General features: G+C 38.4%; 1 protein-coding gene across 1 annotated transcript in view; it reads right to left on the bottom strand.

Annotated features, from left to right (window-relative positions):
* LOC150097118 (dynein beta chain, ciliary-like) overlaps positions 1–18,787 on the bottom strand; it is a 225,437-nt gene extending 206,650 nt beyond the window's left edge. The window contains exon 1 of the mRNA XM_090407588.1: positions 18,644–18,787. Within this exon, the coding sequence (XP_090263714.1) occupies positions 18,644–18,787 (144 nt within the window). The remainder of the gene's footprint in view (positions 1–18,643) is intronic.
* Between the last annotated feature and the right edge of the window lie 725 nt (positions 18,788–19,512).

Raw genomic sequence — 19,512 nt, 5'->3', positions numbered from 1 at the left:
TTGGAAAAAGTTAAAATAAATGAAGTGGTTTGGTGAGTGTGATATCCTGAGTGATGAGAATAGAAACGAAAAGGTGTGATGTTTTTCACGAGGATAAGAGGGCAAGAAGGAAGGAAGAAAGAGTGCTACTGATGATAGTGGAGGAATAATGTTAACCAAAGGTTGAGATACAGGTTGAAAATAGATGAATGGTGTTATTTGGATTTTGAATGCTTATTTAGTTGAGTGTTGCTATAGGCCAGGGAATGTTGAGGGTGAAGACAAAGAAATGTACACACAACTTGACTTAGTCAACAAAAGAAGTTTGATCATTCTTCCTCATGTTGTATCCTGCTTGGTGCATTGTCTGCTATTTTACATGACGCGACGTCGCAGAGCCTGACATTGGGGGAAATCTATTTATTATTATTATTATTTTTTTTATTATTATTCAGGCTTCCATGGAATCAAAAGACTCATCGTGGGAGGTCCTTCCTAAGACCTCCCCAAGAAACACAAAGTCTATCATACCACTCCTTAAACTCATAGATCGTCCTGGCTCTCACCACTCCATCAGGCAATGCATTCCATGGTTCGACCACCCTCCATGCAAAGAAACCACTCCTCACCCTCTTGCTCACAGTTTCCTTTTGTAACTTCCAGAGATGGCCCCTTGTCGTGACTCCTTCCCACTGTTCAACCAAGCAAAAGAACTCCCCAGTGTCAACCCTGTAACCACCTCTCAACAGTTTAAAAGTCTCGATCATATCACCTCTCCGTCTTCTATTCACCAAACTTTGCAGTTCACAATCCCTCAGCCGATCCTCATAACTATCATTGTACAGTCCTGAAACCATCTTTGTTATCTGCCTTTGTACCCTTATCATAGTTAATTTATCTCCTTCAAATCCTGGGGACCAAATCTGACAACAATGGTCCAAGTGTGGTCTGATCAGGGTCTTATACAATGGAATAATAACTGTTTTATCTCTGCAGGTCAGCATCCTTCTCATTATTGTAGCAATCCTCTGTGTTACCTTCACCACCTTTGCAATATGTCCCCTAAATTTCAGGTTTCTATCGATCATCAACCCCATATCTCTTGTCTTTCCTACTTCCTCCAGTATAACTCCTCCCATAGAGTATGCAGTGTCCCATCGATGTTTCCCAAACCTCAAGAACTGACATTTTGCTGCATTAAACCAACATCCCCATTTATTTTCCCATCTATCTAGCTTACTCAAATCCTCTTGCAGGGCTGCTACATTTGCACTATTACTAATAATCCTTCCCAGCTTCACATCATTCACAAACAACTGAATATCCCCTTGCAATCCACTGACAATGCCATTGATATAAAGGTTAAACAATCAGCTTATCATCATGTGGCACCCTATCAAATGCCTTCGCTAAGTCTAAGAAAATGGCAGTATATGCCTTTCCCTCATCTAATGCTCTTGTAACTTTATCATAAAAGGCTAGCATATTGCTAAAACAAGAGCACCCCTTCACAAATCCATGTTGAGTCTCACAGATAACATTACCCTCATCTGCCCAATGCTGTATACGGTCCTTCACTACTTTCTCCAAGATCTTAACAACTACTGATGACACACAAACGAGCCTATAATTAGACACTTCCAGTCTGCTACTGCTCTTATGCAATGGCACTATCTTACCTTCCTTCCATTCCATGGGCACCTTTCCCGCAGCCAGACTTTCATTGAAAAGCCAAGTCAAAGGCACTGTCAGTTCCCTAGCACATTCTCTCAAAACTCGTGGTGAAATACCATCTAGTCCCACAGCTTTACTGACATCCAGAGTACTCAGTGTTTGAAACACACTCTCCTCCTGTACCTCTAAACCTCGAACCTGCTCTATTCCTCTAGCATTAAAATTGACTCCACCAGGATGAAGTACTCCAATAAAGTGTTCATTGAATAATTCCGCAATGTCCTTTGCATCAGTCACTCTATTCCAATTTTTATCCGACAATATCATTCTCCCACAATCATTTCTCCTCCTACTGGCCACATATCTAAAAAATTCCCTAGGATTTTCTTTGGATCTTAGGGCCAATCTCCTCTCATATTCCAGTTTCGTCTTACCATACTAGTCACTTTCCTGGCCTGTGTCTTATACTTTTCATGCAGCTTCTCTTCACCTGTCTCCTTATATCTCTTCCAAAGCCTCTTTTTTGCATGCAATTCCTGTTTATGTCTGTAGATGTGTGTTCATGGGGTACGTTTTGAGGGATGAAAACCCCATGTTACCGGGAAGAAAAACCCTCAATCTCTGTATGAGACCTGCTAACTCACCTTCGAAAAGGACTAGATAAAGATTCCTCATGTCATGGACTGGAATTGAACCCTGATCTTTCCGACCAAAGAGCTTCGTCAATACTGACTGAGCTACGGAGACTAGAAGGTAAATCATTATGAGTGATAATTATGGTGATACTGTTTAGAATGAAAAGCTATCATCATTGAAGAAGGAAAATTATTTTTTTTTTGTTCTTATGGGACTGCTGTCTTAACATGTTCATTGCCAAGCTGAAAATTGGAATTTCGTGTGGTGGCCAAATTTTTTTTATTTTTTTATTTAGTTTTTATTGCGCTCAAAATAAGTTAATATATTATTTATATGCTTTTATTATTATGTGCATAGGATTTATGTACTCTAAATATCTATTACGCGATATCGCGTGATATGTAATTCGGTCAAATAAGTTATATATTTTACAAATAAAAAACATTTAAATATAATAATTATAACTTTAATTATCAGTCTTTTATAATCACATAGAATTTTTAAAAATAACGTACAAATAGAAAAAAATAATTATCAAAAATCAACATTTATAGGGAACTTACTAAAAAAAAAACAAAAACAATACTCAAAATAAATAAAAACCAAACTTCAAGCACGCTAAATCAACGAATAACTAAACAAAATCGTCGCGTCATCGCCTTGTCTGAACGCCGCCACTGTGCGCACTGGCTAACATAAACAAAAGACAATGGCTGGCGGCCATCCCGACTCCACGAAAGTCAATCCCTTCCTGAGTGGCCAATATAAATATTATGTGCCATTTCACTGTGGCCGCTATACTATTCCGCTTAGAAACTTGATAGTGACGTCCACGCGATATCGCGTGATTGGCAATGAACGTGTTAAGAATGTAAGACAGGGCACAGGAGGTTGAGAATATTAGACTCGGTCATATGATCAGAGGATGTGCTTGTGAATCTACTGTCTAATGATCCTCCAGTTGGTGATAATGACCAGAAAGTGATCATCTGGATTGTTGCCAGTCGTATGAAAATTTATGTGAAGAAGGAATATTGTAGAACTACAGGGCAGGTGATTATGAAAAGCTGACAACTAGGGGCTATAGCATAGAAAGAGCAATTGAATGGAAACGAGACAGATTCTCCTTGCCATTGATCAAGAGCTATGTAATAACAGCAATGTCTGAGTGTATTCCAAAGGTGAAAAGCCTAAATAATGCAGGAGTAAAATGGATGAAAGAAGTTAAGCATGAAATCCAGAAGAAGACACTATGTAGGTGACATATGATGAATGCTGGTAATAATGAGTTGCATGCAGGGCACAAAGAGCAGGTCAAGAAGGTCACTTGGCTGATAGACAACAAAAGTGCAATATGAGCAGAAACTAGCTAATAAAGCCAAGAAAAATCCTAGTGAGACATGGTAAGTATAAGAAAAAATGACTAGGGGAGGATGATGTTGATTGATGGGTGTGCTAGATTGGTAACCGATGGGGTGGATGTAGCTAAAATATTCAATAAGCAGTTTATGAATGTATTTCATCTGTGTGAAGGCAACATCATAAGAAACTAGAGAGTGTAGAGTGTATGGTGGAAGGATTAATTGTGAGTGAACATAGATGTATGAGGAATTAAGTAAACATAATGTTAATAAACCTCAAGGGCTCACTTTAGTGAGTACAGGCATGGCAAATCTGAGGCACCTGAATCTGGACCATGCCTTACTTCATGTAATATACATCTGTTATATTATCTATGGACCGGTCCCTACTCTTCTTTCCCCCCTGTATTTCTTCTGTTCTTGCTCCTTCCCTCAATGCCATTAGAGGATTCGAGGGCCAGGGGTGATTCTTCCCTGTTTTCTTATTTTTCCACCTAATGCAGTCTGCGTTCTCTCCCAGGTGCCTGTCCTACCTTAATTATGGACACCGCAGCAAAGGAGTGGCAAGCCAGCTGCAGTACATGCCTTGAAACTTCAAGAGTAGTTCAGCTAGAAGAGATTTGAAAAATCCTACTGCATACAGGATAATCGACATGCCTGCTCTAATACCACATAAGGCAATTGAGAAGTTTACAATCTGGTCTGCCAAAACTATTAGCCATATATCAACAATTAATGTTCGGACACTATTGAAACCTGGAAAATTAATAATGATTGAGAAAGAATTGGAAAGATTTATTATTATTATTATTATTATTATTACGGGTATCTCCATGGAGTCAGTAGGCTCATTGCGGGAGACCCAAACTAGCAAAACAATATCTGTCATATCTCTTCTGGAATTCATTTACAGACGAAGAACTCACAACTAAGTCAGGCAATGAATTCCACTCATTCGCCACCCTCCAGGCAAAAAACCTTGTTCTCACACCCTTGTTAACCACACTCTTCTTTAATTTCCAGAGATGACCTCTTGTTCTTCCATCACTATCACATTGCTGAAACATTTCCCCTGCATCAATCCTATAAAAACCTTTCAGTAATTTAAATGTTTCTATCATATCCCCATTTCTCTAACTATCAACCAACCTCTGCAATCCACAAGCTCTTAATCTATCAATGTAGGGAGCATTTTTTACATCGCTCACCAACTTAGTCACTCTTCTCTGAACCCTCTCCACAGCCTCCTCATCTCCAAGTAATCCAGGTGACCAGACCTGAGCACAGTAATCCAAATATGGAAGTATCAATGCTTTATAAAGGGGAATAATAACCTCTTTATCTCTCGATGTCAGTGTGTTCCTCAACAACCAAGTAATCCTATGTGCAATCTTGGACACCTTAGCAATGTGTCCTCTGAACTTCATCTCCCTATCTACCAATACCCCTAAGTCCCTAGCCTCATCAATCTCTTGGAGTAATGTTCCATCAATGTAGTACACAGCTGGTAATCTTTTAATCCCAAAATGCATAACTTTACACTTTTCCACATTAAACTGACATCCATTACCTTTTGCCCATTCTACCAGCTTATTTAAATCATCCTGCAAACTTTCAACATCAGCTTGATTTTTTATTGCGCTGCCCAACTTTGCATCATCAGCAAACAACTGAATATCTCGCTTTAAGCCATTTCGTATATCATTTATATACAAATTAAACAACAATGGTCCAAGCACAGAGCCCTGAGGCACACCACTGGTCACCTGCCTCATCCTGGACTCTGCTCCTCCATACATCACCTTCTGGTATCTCTCCCTGAGCCATTCTCCTATCCATATCACCAATTTAGTATCCATTCCCATCTGCTCCAATTTGCGTAACAGTGTTCCATGGGGTATGGGGTATCCTGTCAAAGGCCTTAGCAAAATCCAAGAGAACCACTGTGTAGTCATTTCCTTTGTCCAACTCAGATGTCATTCTATTATAAAAAGTTAATAGATTGCTAAGGCAGGATCTACCTTTAACAAAACCATGTTGGCCTCTATAGAGTATCATATAGAGGGGTGATCATTATGGGTGATTTTAATTATGGCAATATAGACTGGAATGAAGAGATGGCAACTGGAAGTAAAGAAAAGGAGTTTCTTGAGTTTTTGAGGGATAACTACCTCAGACAGTATGTAACAGAGGGCACAAGAGGATTAAGGGTCTTGGATTTGGTCATCTCATCGGAGGATGTAATTATCAATGAGGTATCAAATCATCCACCAATTGGTGTAAGTGACCATGAGGTGATTACTTTGCACTGCTGGCAACCATGGGTGGTTGCCAGCAGTGCAAGGAACCTTGTGAAAAAAGGGTATATGTGGAACTACAAGGGGAGTGATTATGAAGAGCTCAGGAGACAGCTTGCAGGTGTAGCATGGAATGAGGAGTTAGCTGGAAAAGAGATCAATGCAGCTTGGGGGATTTTCAAAAAATATTTAGTGGATGCAATGTCTAAATGTATACCATGGGTGAGAAGGTTAAATAAGTTAGGTGTGAGATGGATGAATAAAGAGATTAAGCATGCAATACAGAGAAAAAGGGCATTGTGGAGGCAGCATAAGAGAAGTGGAAGTAACCAATTTCATGAGTTCTACAAAGACCAGGCAAGGAGAGTGACTTGGTTGGTGAGAGTAGCTAAAGAGAGGTATGAACAGCAGTTAGCTAATGAAGCTAAAAAGAATCCTAGGGAGTTCTTTCGATATATAGCCAGCAAAAGAAAGAATGATTATGGAAGGATGACATTGATTGGAGGAAATGGTATAAAGACAGCTGTTGCAGAATGTGTGGTGGAGATACTTAATGAGCAGTTCATAAAGATCTTTCAATCTTGTGAATGTGACTTCATGGAGAGATTGAGAGCAGTTGATGATGGGGAGGAGAGACTGACTGTAAGTGAGCAAGAGGTGTTTGGGGAGTTGAGTAAACTGGATGTAAATAAGGCTGTGGGACTTGATAATATATCACCGCGTATTCTGAAGGAATGTGTCAGAGAGTTGACACCTGCCTTGACATATTTTTTTAATACGAGTGTTGCACTTGGTCAAGTCCCTAAAGAGTGGAAGGAGGGCAAGATTGTGCCACTTCATAAAGGAGGTGATCGAACTCAAGCATCAAACTATAGGCCTATCTGTGTGTCAGGTGTTGTGGTTAAGTTGTTGGAGAAGCTTGTGAGAACTAGGATCCAGAGTTGGGTTGACAACAATGGTATAATCTTTGAGGGACAGCATGGATTTGCTAAAGGGAGGTCGTGTTTTAGTAATCTACTTACTTATTACAATAAAGTGACTGCTTCCTTGGACAGAGGAGAAGGATACACAGTAATATACTTGGATTTCGCAAAAGCTTTTGATAGAGTACCTCATGATAAGCTGACAGTCAAACTAGAGCAGATGGGGTTGGATATTAGATTAGTGCATTGGATTGGAGACTGGCTATCTGATAGGTATCAACAAGTTGTGTATGGGGGTGCAATATCCAGGAAAAGGAAAGTCACTAGTGGAGTGCCTCAGGGGTCTGTTTTAGGGCCATTACTATTTAACTTGTATATTAATGATATTGGCAAAGATTTGGATGGAGATATTCAGTTGTTTGCAGATGATGCAAAGTTGGGACGAACCATAAAGAGTAGTGAAGATGTTGTGGCCTTGCAAAAAGACTTGAATAAATTGAGTGATTGGGCAAGCAAATGGGGATGTGAGTTCAATGTTGCAAAATGTAAGGTTTTAAAATTTGGAAAACAAAGATGGGATGCAGAATTTATACTTGGTGAGAATATATTGTTGGAAGTAGAGGAAATAAGAGATCTGGGAGTGATAGTGGATAAGGATCTAAAATTTAGGGGACACATCGCCAAAATTGTGAAGACAACACAAAGACTTCTGGGAATGATGAGGAGGACACTGACGTGTAGAAGTAGGGAGATTCTTGTTCCATTGTATAAGGCTTTGATTAGGCCACATATGGACTATTGTGCCCAGATTTGGTCACCTGGTTTTCAGAAGGATGAAGAGATGTTGGAAAGGGTCCAAAGGCGACTGACTAAGGTAGTTTCTGACCTCTGGAATGTCGAGTATGAGGAAAGATTGAAAAGATGTAATTTGCAGAGTCTAGTGGAGAGAAGGAAGAGGGGAGATATGATAGAGACCTACAAGTTGGTAAGGGGTTGTTATAGGATCAATGGTGGAGAAGTTCTACAGTGAATAGTGGGAGATCAGGGGTGAACCAGAGGTCATCCCTGGAAACTGTATAAAGAGGGTGTGAGTAGGGGAGTGAGAGGTAGGTTTTTTTCGTGCAGAGTTGTGAATGATTGGAATGCCTTGCCTGAGAGTGTGGTGTCTGCAAGGAGTTTGAATGTGTTTAAGACCCGGTATGATGAGATGTGTGTGAGATAAAAGGACCTCCTAGATGAGTCTTTGACTCCATGAGGTCTTGTTTAATAATAATAATAATAATAATAATAATAATAATATCCTGATCCACCCATTCTTGAATTTTGTCTTTAGCCAACTTTTCCAATACTTTTACCATTACTCCTGAGATGGTGATTGGTCTGAAATTAACTACGGCAATTTTATAGCCACCTTTATGCAAAGGAACCACTTTGCCTAACTTCCACTCCCTAGGGACCATACCAGAGTTCAAACTTAAGTTAAATATCCAAGTAAGAGGAATTGACAATTCCTTTGCACATTCATGCAACACCTGAGCTGATATTCCATCTAAACCTACAGCAATGTTTACATTTAAATTTTGCAATATATTAAATACCTCTGATTTCTTAACTTCAATTCTCACATTAGTTATTACTACAGGTACAGAGATATCCTCACTTGGGTGATAGACTTTTGAGAAGTGATCACTCAGTAACTTGACTATTACATCTGATTTTGTCACCTACTAAAGTTATCCTTCCAAAGTCTTGTCAGCACCCACTAAAGTTATCCTTCCAAAGTCATTCTTCTTTTTACTTGCCACATAGTGGAAGAACTCTTTGGGATTACCCTTGATCTCATTGGCTAAAGTCTTCTCATAATCTGATTTAGCATTTCTTACTATGCTGGTAACCTTCCTAGCTTGAGCCTTGTACTGCTCATGGGTGTACTGATCGCATTTCTCCTTGTACATTCTCCATAACATTTTTTTTTTTGCAGATCAAGCTTGATACTACTGTTCATCCATCTAATGCCTACCTTGTTTGTCTTCCTGACCATGGGGACACAATCTGATATTGCTTTCCTCAGATACCCGCTGATTTAATCCCATGCACTGCTAACATCTTTCCTCTGCAATATGTTCTGCCATGGGATGGCTGCAAGCTCACTCTGAAGCTTGTTATAATTGCCTAACCTGTAGTTCTGTATATACCCCTTCTTAACAGAAAAATCCACAGATTTTGCAACCTCCCAAGTCAATACCACATGATCACTTTCACCAATTGGAGGTAACGAGGACACCTTACTTATGCATATATCCTCTGAACCAATAACCAGGTCCAACACTCTCACACCATGCGTCCCTTCAGTTATGTGCTGTTTCAAGTAATTATCTCATAGAAGATGTATGAACTCCATTTACTTTTTGCTACGTGATATTTCCTCCTTCCAAATGATATCACCATAATTAAAATCCTCATAATAATCACTAAACCTGCACTCATTGCACTAATTTGCTGATGCATGAATTCAATATCTCCCCCTGTACCCCCTGGTCTATAGCAGCATCCAACTGTATATCTGGTTTGGTTGGTCACTATTTCACACCAAACCGTAAATGGACCTCCATTCACATGTCTATCATCTTGATATACTACTTTCTTTGGCTGCAACACGTCAGCTATCATCAACAGTACTCCTCCCATGTTCTATCTTCTCTATCCTCCATGAAAATACTGCACCCATCACATTCCATTCTGATTTTTTTCTTCAATTCTACAATTTAAATAGAATGTAATCAGAATTGCTGAAGGAACGTTAGAGCTAAAATGTGATATATATCACAATATATCATACAGGTAGAAAAGATCAACAACATAGAGAAGGAGTTGCATTAATTATTAAGAAGCATCTGATTTTCTCTCCTAGAAATCAGACCAATAGCTTCTAGAATAATAGCAGCTAGATTCAAAACAAAAGAGCAGAACATATACCTAAAAATAATTCAAGTATATGCACCTGATCAATCACATGAAGAAGAATATCTAGAATTTCATAAATTTCACTAAAACTAAAATAATAATAATAGGAAAAGAATAGACTCTAGTTAAGATTGATAAATAGAACAGGTTTAGGCTGGTCTGTAATAGGAAAGCTAAATAAAATTTGGAATAGTAATAAAATAAGTAAACAGCTGAAACTAAAAATATACAACTCGATGGTACTGCCTGTGGTCCTCTACAGATCTGAAAGTTGGATAACAAAGAAAAAAGAAGAAATAAAATTACAAGCGTTTGAATCCAAAAACTTACGAAAAATAAACCAAACTAATTGGACTGAGAAAAAGACCAATCAAATAATGAGGAATGAACTAAATTATAAAGAATACTAGACTAATACTAAACAAATTAAATAAAAAGCGTTTAAAATGGTATGGGCATGTAAACAGAATGAACCAACAGAGATTATCTTTTATCAGTAAGGAATGGAAAACCACCAAATGGACAAGGGTCAGACCAAGGATAAGCTGGATCATTAATATCAAGAAAGCTGCTAAGATCAACAGCCTCCAAGATCTTTCAAGAAAGACTTTATTAAGAGAAGAGTGAAAAACATTATTATTATTCAGGCCACCATGGAGTCAAAAGACTCATCGCAGGAGGTCCTTCCTAGGAAACGCAAAATCTATCAAGACTCATCATGGGAGGTCCCTCCTAGAACACAAAGTCTATCATACCACTCCTTAAACTCATTGACCGATCTCTCTCTCTCATCACTCTATCAGGCAATGCATTCCATGGTTCAACCACCCTCCATACAAAGAAACCACCCTCTTGCTCACAATTCCCTTTTGTAACTTCCAGGGATGGCCCCTTGTCATGACTCCTTCCTGCTGATCAACCAAGTGCAAGAACTCCACAGTGTCAACCCTGTGACCACCTCTCAACAGTTTAAAATTCTCAATTATATCACCTCTCCTTTTTCTATTCACCAAACTCTGCAGCCCACATTCCCTCAGCCGATCCTCATAACTAACATTGTACAGTCCTGAAACCATCTTTGTTATCCACATTTGTACCCTTTCAACAGTTAATTTATCCCCTTCAAATCCTGCGGATCAAATTTGAGAACAATAGTCTAAGTGTAGTCTGATCAGGCTCATATACAATGGAACAATAACTCTTTTATCTCTGCAGGTCAGAATCCTTCTCATTACTGCAGCAATCCTCTGTGTTACTTTCACCACCTTTGCAATATGTCCCCTGAATTTCAGGTTTCTATCAATCATCAACCCCAGATCTCTTGTCTTCCCTACTTCCTCCAGTAGAGCTCCTCCAATAGAGTATGCAGCAACCTAACGAAGTGTCCCAAACCGCTAGACCTTACATTTTGCTGCATTAAACCGAACCCCCAATCATTTGCTCATCTGTCTAACTTATTCAAATCTTCTTGCAGGGTTACCACATCTGCACTATTTGCACTATTACTAATAACCCTTACCAGCTTCACATCATCAGCAAACAACTGAATATCCCCCCTGCAATCCACTAACAATGTCATTGATATAAAGGTTAAACAATATAGGTTCAGTACTGAGCACTGTGGACTCCACTTGTAACCCTCTGTCTCCTTGAAACTGCCCCACCATACACAACTCTCTGATACCTATCGGACAGCCAATCCTGAATGCAGTTGACGAACCTGACATCCAAACCCATGTGCTGCAACTTAAATATCAGCTTATCATGTGGCACCCTGTCAAATGCCTTCGCTAAATCCAAGAAAATGGCAGTATATGCCTTTCCGTCATCTACCGCTCTTGTAAATTATAAAAGGCTAGCATATTACTAAAACAAGAGCGCCCCTTCAAAATTCAATGTTGACTCTCTCACAGATAACATTACCCTCATCTGCCCAATGCTGTATACGGTCTCTCACTTATTTCTCCAAGATCTTAACAACTACTGATGACACACAAACTCACCTATAATTAGATACTTCCAGTCTGCTACCTCCCTTATGCAATGGCATAAGGGAAGTTGAATTATTGCAATTAGACTGGAAGTCTAATCAATGGCAGTATCTTACCTTCCTTCTATTTCCTGTGCACCTTTCCCGTAGCCAGACTTTCACTGAAAAGCCAGGTCAAAGGAACTGTCAGCTCTTTAGCACATTCTCTAAAAACTCATGGTGAAATACCATCAGTTCCACAGTTCTACTGACATCCAGAGTACTCAATATTTGGAACACACTCTCCTCCTGCACTTCTAAACTTCGAACCTGCCCTACCCCTCTAGTATTCGAATTGACTCCTCCAGGATGAAATACTCCAATAAAGTGTTCATTGAACAATTCAGCTATGTCCTCTGGATCAGTTACTCTATTCCCATTTTTATCCCAAAATGTCATTCTTCCACAGTCATTTCTCTTCCTACTGGCCACAGAGCTAAAACATTCCATAAGATTTTCTTTGGATCTTAGGGCCAATTTCTTCTCATATTCCAGTTTTGCCTTCCTTACCATACTAGTCACTTTCCTGGCCTGTGTCTTATATTCTTCATGCATCTGCTCTTCACCTGTCTCCTTATATCACTTCCACTGCCTCTTCTTCACATGCAGTTCCTGTTTGATATCGTTTGTCATCCACTTTGCACCAAATTGTGTCCACTTCTTCACCTGTGGAATACAACTTACTATTCCTTCACGATTTCCCAAGCACTAATGATATCCCGCCTTCCAATTCCTCCCTCCATGAAACTTTCCCAAGTTCATGTCTAAGACTATTATAATCACCCGCCTTATAATTCCACACGTTATTATAATTCCATTTTCCCATCTCTTTGATACCCCTGCATGTCTATTCATCTTCCAAGTCAAAAGCACATGGTCACTGTCTCCAACTGGTGGGAAAGATGTCATATCGGTTATTATCAACTCTTCTGATGCTGACTCATGAAGTACTCAACCTGTCTTGACAGAAGAGAATCAGAATCAATCAATGTTAATAAGGCAGTAAGACAACAAATATCACCACATATCTGAAATGCCCTTCTGAAATTATTATCTGAAATTATTTCTTTCAATTAATTTGTTTTCATAAATCTCGTGACACATTTGTAGACCTCTCGTGGCACACCGGTTGAAAATCGCTGCTCTAGGGAATTAATGGCACCTTTTGCACACCTGCTTAACATAAGTCATGCAACAGGACAAGTCCAAAAGGAGTGGAAAGTGGGAAAAATTGTTTGACTTCAAAAATGAGGGATAAGCTTGATAGTACAAATTATAGATCAATCTGTGTTCTGGAAAGTGTTAGAGAGGTTGGTGATACTTAGTATTCAGAAATGGGTTGATAATAGCAATATTTTCTATGATAGTTAGCAGGATGGATTTGTTAGAGATAGGTCAGGTTTTTGCAATCTGTCACTGATGAAACTCACAATCACTTCTCGCAAACCATTCACCACCTACAAGCAAAAAAAAATGGGTCCCAACACCCTTGCTAACCATGCTCTCACATAATTTCAATGTGTGATCCCCCATCCTTGTCCTCTCTCTTCCTGCCATCTATTGAAAAAAAAAGTCATTAGTGTGCCAATCCTATAAAACCTTATTAATAACTTATATGCTTCTATCATAACTCCTTGTTTTCCTATCAGCTAATTTTTGAATCCCAAAAATCATCAATCTGTTCTCATAGGGAGCATTTCATGGACCTGCCACAATCTTTGTCAATGTGCATCTGGATCCTCTCCACCACATCTTCATCCACATGAAATCTAGGTCCGGATCTACATAGTAATCCAAATGTAGCCTTATTAAAGCCATATATCAGAGAATGATAACATCTCTGCTTGTTAGCGCATTCTTCAACAAGCACATATTCTGATGTGCTGTTTGGCTATCTTGGCAATATGCTTCCTAAACTTCAATGGCAAACAACTGCCTTCTCTTAGACTCAAGACCTCCATAAACCACACTGATATCTTTCTATCAGCTACCCACTAGTCCAAATCATCAGATTCATATCCAGAGTTCATTATGGAATGCTGTCAAATGCCTTTGCAAAATCTAGCAATATCACCAAGTAGCCATTTCCTTTATGTAATTTCATTGTCACTTTATTATAAAAAGTAAGCAAGTTACTAAGGCAAGACCTCCCTTCACAAAACCATGTTGTCTCTTATAGAATATCATATTCCAATCCAGAAAGTCTTGAATTCTGTCTTTCTCCAATAACTTAACCACTCTCCTGAGATTGAATATCAGGCCACTTTCTTTCATAATGTTATCCATATAGATAATAAATAAGAGTAGAGATAATGTGCATCCTTGTCTTACACTTGATTTTACATCAAACCATCTTCCATTACATTCAGTTCTAACTACTTATTTACAACTTAAATATAAACTATATATTGTCTTGTATGATAGACTTTGTGTTTCTTAGGGGGGATCTCCCACGATGAGTCTTTTGACTTCATGGAGGCCTGGATAATAATAATAATAATAATCTTTCATTTACCCTATATAACTAGTGTTTTGAAAATATTTTCCCTGGACACCTTATTGTATGCCCTTTCCAGATCTACAAAACTTAAGTACAGATCTTTGTCATATTCCCCATGCTTTCTCAACTATTTGCTGTAAAGTAAAAATCTGATCCTGACAACCTCTATTTGGCTTGAATCCAGCTTTTTCTTCTCCCATTTCTCTTCTGTAATTTTTCTCAGCCTCTTTTCAAGTGTGCTTGCATAAATCTTGCCTGGAACACTTCCTAGAGAAATTCCTCTGTAATTCTCACATGCAGTTTTATTCCCTTTTTTTATAAATGGCTCTATGAGAACTTTACTCCAGTCATTGGAAATTCAACCTTCTCACCAGGCTCTCTGAATTATGCAGTGTGGCCACTGCAAAACCTTTATACCTCCATATTTAAGCATTTCTGGTTTAATATCATCTACTCCATCTGCCTTTCCACTTTCAAGTTTTTGACAGCTTTTTCTATTCAAGTATTGATATGTATCCTTCTTTCCATTCCTCCTGCAAATTTTCTACTGCTGTTCTGTCACTGCTTAGTTTGTTTAACAGTCTTTCAAAGTAATTACTCCAGACATCTAGGATATCCTTATTGTCATAATAAATTTAGTTTAATCCTTTATCCAAGTGTAAGCAAACAAAGTTTGCACCTGAAAGTATCTTCAGGACTGAGGTAAGATAGTGCAACAGGCACAAACTTTGTTTGCTTACACTTGGATAAAGGATTAAACTAAATTTATTATAGTCTAACCATCTTCTTCTTCCACTACGCGTTATTCCCGCTTCCTATGCAGGGTCCGCGTGTTACTTAGATGCGACTTCTTGTTAGTACTACTCCCAACCAACCTGTCGCCTGGGATGCTGCTGGGGAGGGGGGTTAGTCTAACCAAGTGAAAAATAAACTTCCAACATCCTTATTGTCAGCTTTTATGTCACCTTTATCATCTAGTGCAGTGTTTCTCAACCTGTGGTCCATGACAATGAGACAGGTGGCTAATTAAATAAATATATATTTTAAAATATCCAAACAAAACAAATTAAAATTGAATAAATAAGTAAAAATTATTGAAATCAAATGGAGACTTAAAAAAGCCCAACAAATATCATCAGAATGTTCAAAGGCAGAAGCAATAAAACTATATTGTTGTTCACTACATCCATCTTTTATTATTCGTCATTCTGCTGCTAAATTTGTAGCGGCAAAATGGCTGATAATAAAGAGGGGTGAAGTGAACAACAATATAGTTTTATTGCTATAGGACAGTATGGCAAGATTTCTTAAACACAAAAAAAGTGTCACCCGGGGCGGATGCCCCCCCATCCCCCAGCTATGCCTCTATAACTTAGTGGTTCATAGAATTGTTTTAGGCATTTTACTGGTCCTTTGAGCTTAGAAAGGTTGAGAAATGCTGATCTAGTTTGATTCCTTTTACAGCACTCTTTCCTCCATTTATAAGCTACTTCAGTAGCCTCCAGAACATTTTGCCACCTTCCTGATACTTATTTTCCATATTCTTACCAAATTTTTCCCATGTCTTTTGTTTAGCTACTTTGTTCTCTTCCATTTTTCTCTGTATTCTTTTAGGGAATCTGCCAACTTATTTGCTAGAAACTTTTGGTATACTTTCTTCTTTTCTAGGACTGCTTCTTGTCTCCATCATGGTGTTCTTTTTTTCCCATCCTTGCAGACAATTTCACCACTTACCTCCCTAGCTGAATAAATCAATGTCTTTTCAGAGTTTGCCACTGAGACTCCAAGGTTTGGTTCTTGTTTTCAATTTGTTTCATTTTTTTCTTCAATAATGTTTGTATAGTCAAGTCGACAATTTACTTGCAAAGCAGCTCAACTTTAATTCTTTTTAAAATTTTCTTACATAGTGTTCTTTTCAATGTGATATCCATTTTTATCCTGCTTAGTACTAATTATTGGTAACTTTCAATTTCAAATCCTCTGTACACTCTTGTATCCTGAAAGAACATGACATTCAATGAGGCTTTTCTTATTTCTTGAATCTTCTCTCCATGTGAATCAGTGCATTTTTTTTTTTTGTTGTTGTTGTTGTTGAAACATGGTGTTAGTAAATGACTAGTTCATGTCCTGTGCAGAAGTCCGGTAAATACTTACCATTATTATTAGCTTTGCCCTTTTTCTCCAAATTTTCCCAAAATGTTCCTACATGCTTGGTGGGATTCATTTCCTACTCTGCTATTCAAATCTTCAACAAGGACCACTTTTATCATTTTCTTTATGTCAGCTATCTGTTCTAATGACTCAAAAAATTTCCACTTCTTCCTTAGAAGAAACTTCTGTGGGACGATAAGCACAAATATGTTTCATTGTCCATGTCCCCATTTTGAAGTTTGCCCACATAACTTGAATCTTCCTTTCAATTAAGAAGTTTATCTTCATGTTTGATGTTGAAAGTTATCACTAATCCTTCCTTTCCTTGATCATTATTGCCTGAAAATGATGTCCTATGCTTATTATTTAATAAGATCTCACCTGTTTTTGTCTTCTTTGTCTCAGTAATGCCAATTATGTCCACATGGTACTTTTTCAAGTGCTCTGCAAGTTTGATTTCCTTTCCATTAATACTCCTTATAACGATGGTTCCTATCTTCAGTTCTGATGTTGGGTTTATTATTATTATTATTAAACAAGACCTCATGGAGTCAAAGACTCATCTAGGAGGTCCTTTTATCTTACACACACATCTCATCATACCGTGTCTTAAACACATTCAAACTACTTGCAGACACCACGCTCTCAGGCAAGGCATTCCAATCACTCACAACTCTGCACGAAAAAAACCTGCCTCTCACTCCCTTACTCACACCCTCCTTATACAGTTTTATTCTTCTTCTTCTTCTAGATGTAGAGTCGGAACATGTTCAAGTAGCTGACTTTTCACTGTTCACCCTGATTCCCTGATGAAAACAGTGGGGCCTTGTTTAACCAGGAATGCCCCAGCCAGCATGAAATCTCATCATGCTGTATCATCATGTGCATTGTGGTTTAAGCCAATAGAGAGTACAATTCAGCTAAGTCCCAAATTGCCAGCCCATCCTTGTTCATGCAGTATCCAATAGATACCTACTAATTTCAATTAGTAAGTATCTACCGATTCAATCAATGCAAACATTTCATCGCCTTGTTTTTACACTTCCAGAATTTGTATACAAACATAACAGCTCATTACTGGATCTATAACAAGTTTCAATGACACCACTTATTTGATGTGACTTCTCTATACTTTCCTTGAGCCATTTCTTTTTCTCCTTACTCATCACAGAACCTTCTTCAAATCTGGCTGTTTTCCCTACATTCCAGATTATCCCCTTTCCTTTTTGTCTACACAAGCAGCATTCATATACTCTTGTAGCATCAACCTTTCTCACACTGTTTTCCTCTTTCCATCCTGGGTCTCACCATTACACCGTTTGTCTTGCACGCTTGTTCTATCATTCTCTACACTCATGCTATTCACCTGTTCATTCATAACCACCACTTCTATCTCTCCTTGCTTATTCTCCTGCCATTTCACATCACTTACTTGCTTAGATTCATTCTCTGCACTCATTACTCTCCCTTCCAGAAGCAGCAGTCTCGGAAATGACATACCAAAACCATTCAAGTGCATCACTTATAACAGTTCAATTCTTTCTTTAAACTCATTCCACACATTAACAAACTGCACACCTTTTTCTTCATACATTTCTGTTAAAATATCATTAATAACTTTTGCTCTCTGCCTCATCTTACGTGCAACACACTTACTACCTTTCCTATCACACTATCATCATTTATCCTTCTGAACAACCTCCTGATATTCAGTCTTACGCTTTCCTTGTTTCCCGTCAAGTCATTTGTCCCTATTACCACTACCGACTCCTTTGCTTGCTTGCTTACTGCTCATATCTACTGTCTTAATCACTTTATTCATTTTACCTCCAGGAGAACAAACCTTATACAACTTCTCATTTACCACACTTCTAATAACTGAATTGCCATACAGTGCCACTCAGAGGTCTTTTGTGACCTTTTTTTCATACCAACAGCATCTGTTTTCATCTTCTTCACTCTTCCATACATATCTCCAATTCTCTTTATTTCACTCTGCATCCACCTCATCTCTTGCCACATCTTCCCCAACTCAGCTTTTTAAAATCTTGCATCCTTTTATCACTATCATTCACTCTCATATTTTATTGCCAGTCACACACACTTGTTAACCGTACTCACCACCTTACCAATAATTGCACTCTGCCCATTTTATCATTAATTTCATTATATTTTTCAACATCATTATCCCCTGATTTATCATCAATAGAACTTTTTTTCTCTCTGTCACTTCCACACACGCTCTGAACATTTGTATAATCTTCAAATGCCATGTCAGTTATGACACCATGTTCCCTACTTGTATTTAAACTCATATTTAAGCAAGCCTCATGGCCCATCAAAATTTCTAATTTACTACATAAATATCTGCAACATCTTCCCACACACAGCAATGTCAGAACATAAAAGTTGGATGCATGTTAGACCGAAAGTATGAAAACAAAGAAAGGTAAATGAGAGTGAAAGTGAGAAGAATGATAGCAAAAGTTGGACGTATGTTGAACCGAAAGTACGGAAACAAAGAAGGATGAATGAGAGTGAAAGTGAGAAGAGGGGGTCGAGAGTTAGAAAGTTAGAAAGATTTAATGATAGAGAGAATGTGTCGTGAGATTCCGAAGTTGAATTGGATTGGATGAGGCAAGAAATGAAATGGAGGCGGAATGAAATTAAGAGAATTCAGGACAAAATTATTAAAATAAATCATGATGGCATGAAAGAGTTAACGAAAGATGAGCTAGTGGCGTAGTATGGTGACTCCATTATTAAAGGTATGTTTTACAGGCAGTAAAATGAGTAGAGTGATTGAGGCATTGGATATGAGGCGGGAGCGAGCAAAAGAGTTAATAGTATTAATTGGTACAAATGATTTGAGAGAGAACAAAGAGCATGTCAGAATGTATATCAGGAGGCTGCTTGGAAGGATAAAACAGAAAAGTGTAACAGGAAGGGTAGTAAGTATGTTGCCTTGGTATGACTGTGGTGAGATGAGGTGGGGAGC

The sequence above is a fragment of the Typopeltis vanoorti genome, chromosome 17 (genome assembly GCF_054136105.1).
Source record: "Typopeltis vanoorti isolate ZY-2024b chromosome 17, IOZ_Tvanoo_1.0, whole genome shotgun sequence".
Taxonomy (NCBI): domain Eukaryota; kingdom Metazoa; phylum Arthropoda; class Arachnida; order Uropygi; family Thelyphonidae; genus Typopeltis; species Typopeltis vanoorti.
The sequence above is the reverse complement of the archived record's forward strand: the minus strand, read 5'-3'. Positions and strand labels throughout refer to the sequence as shown.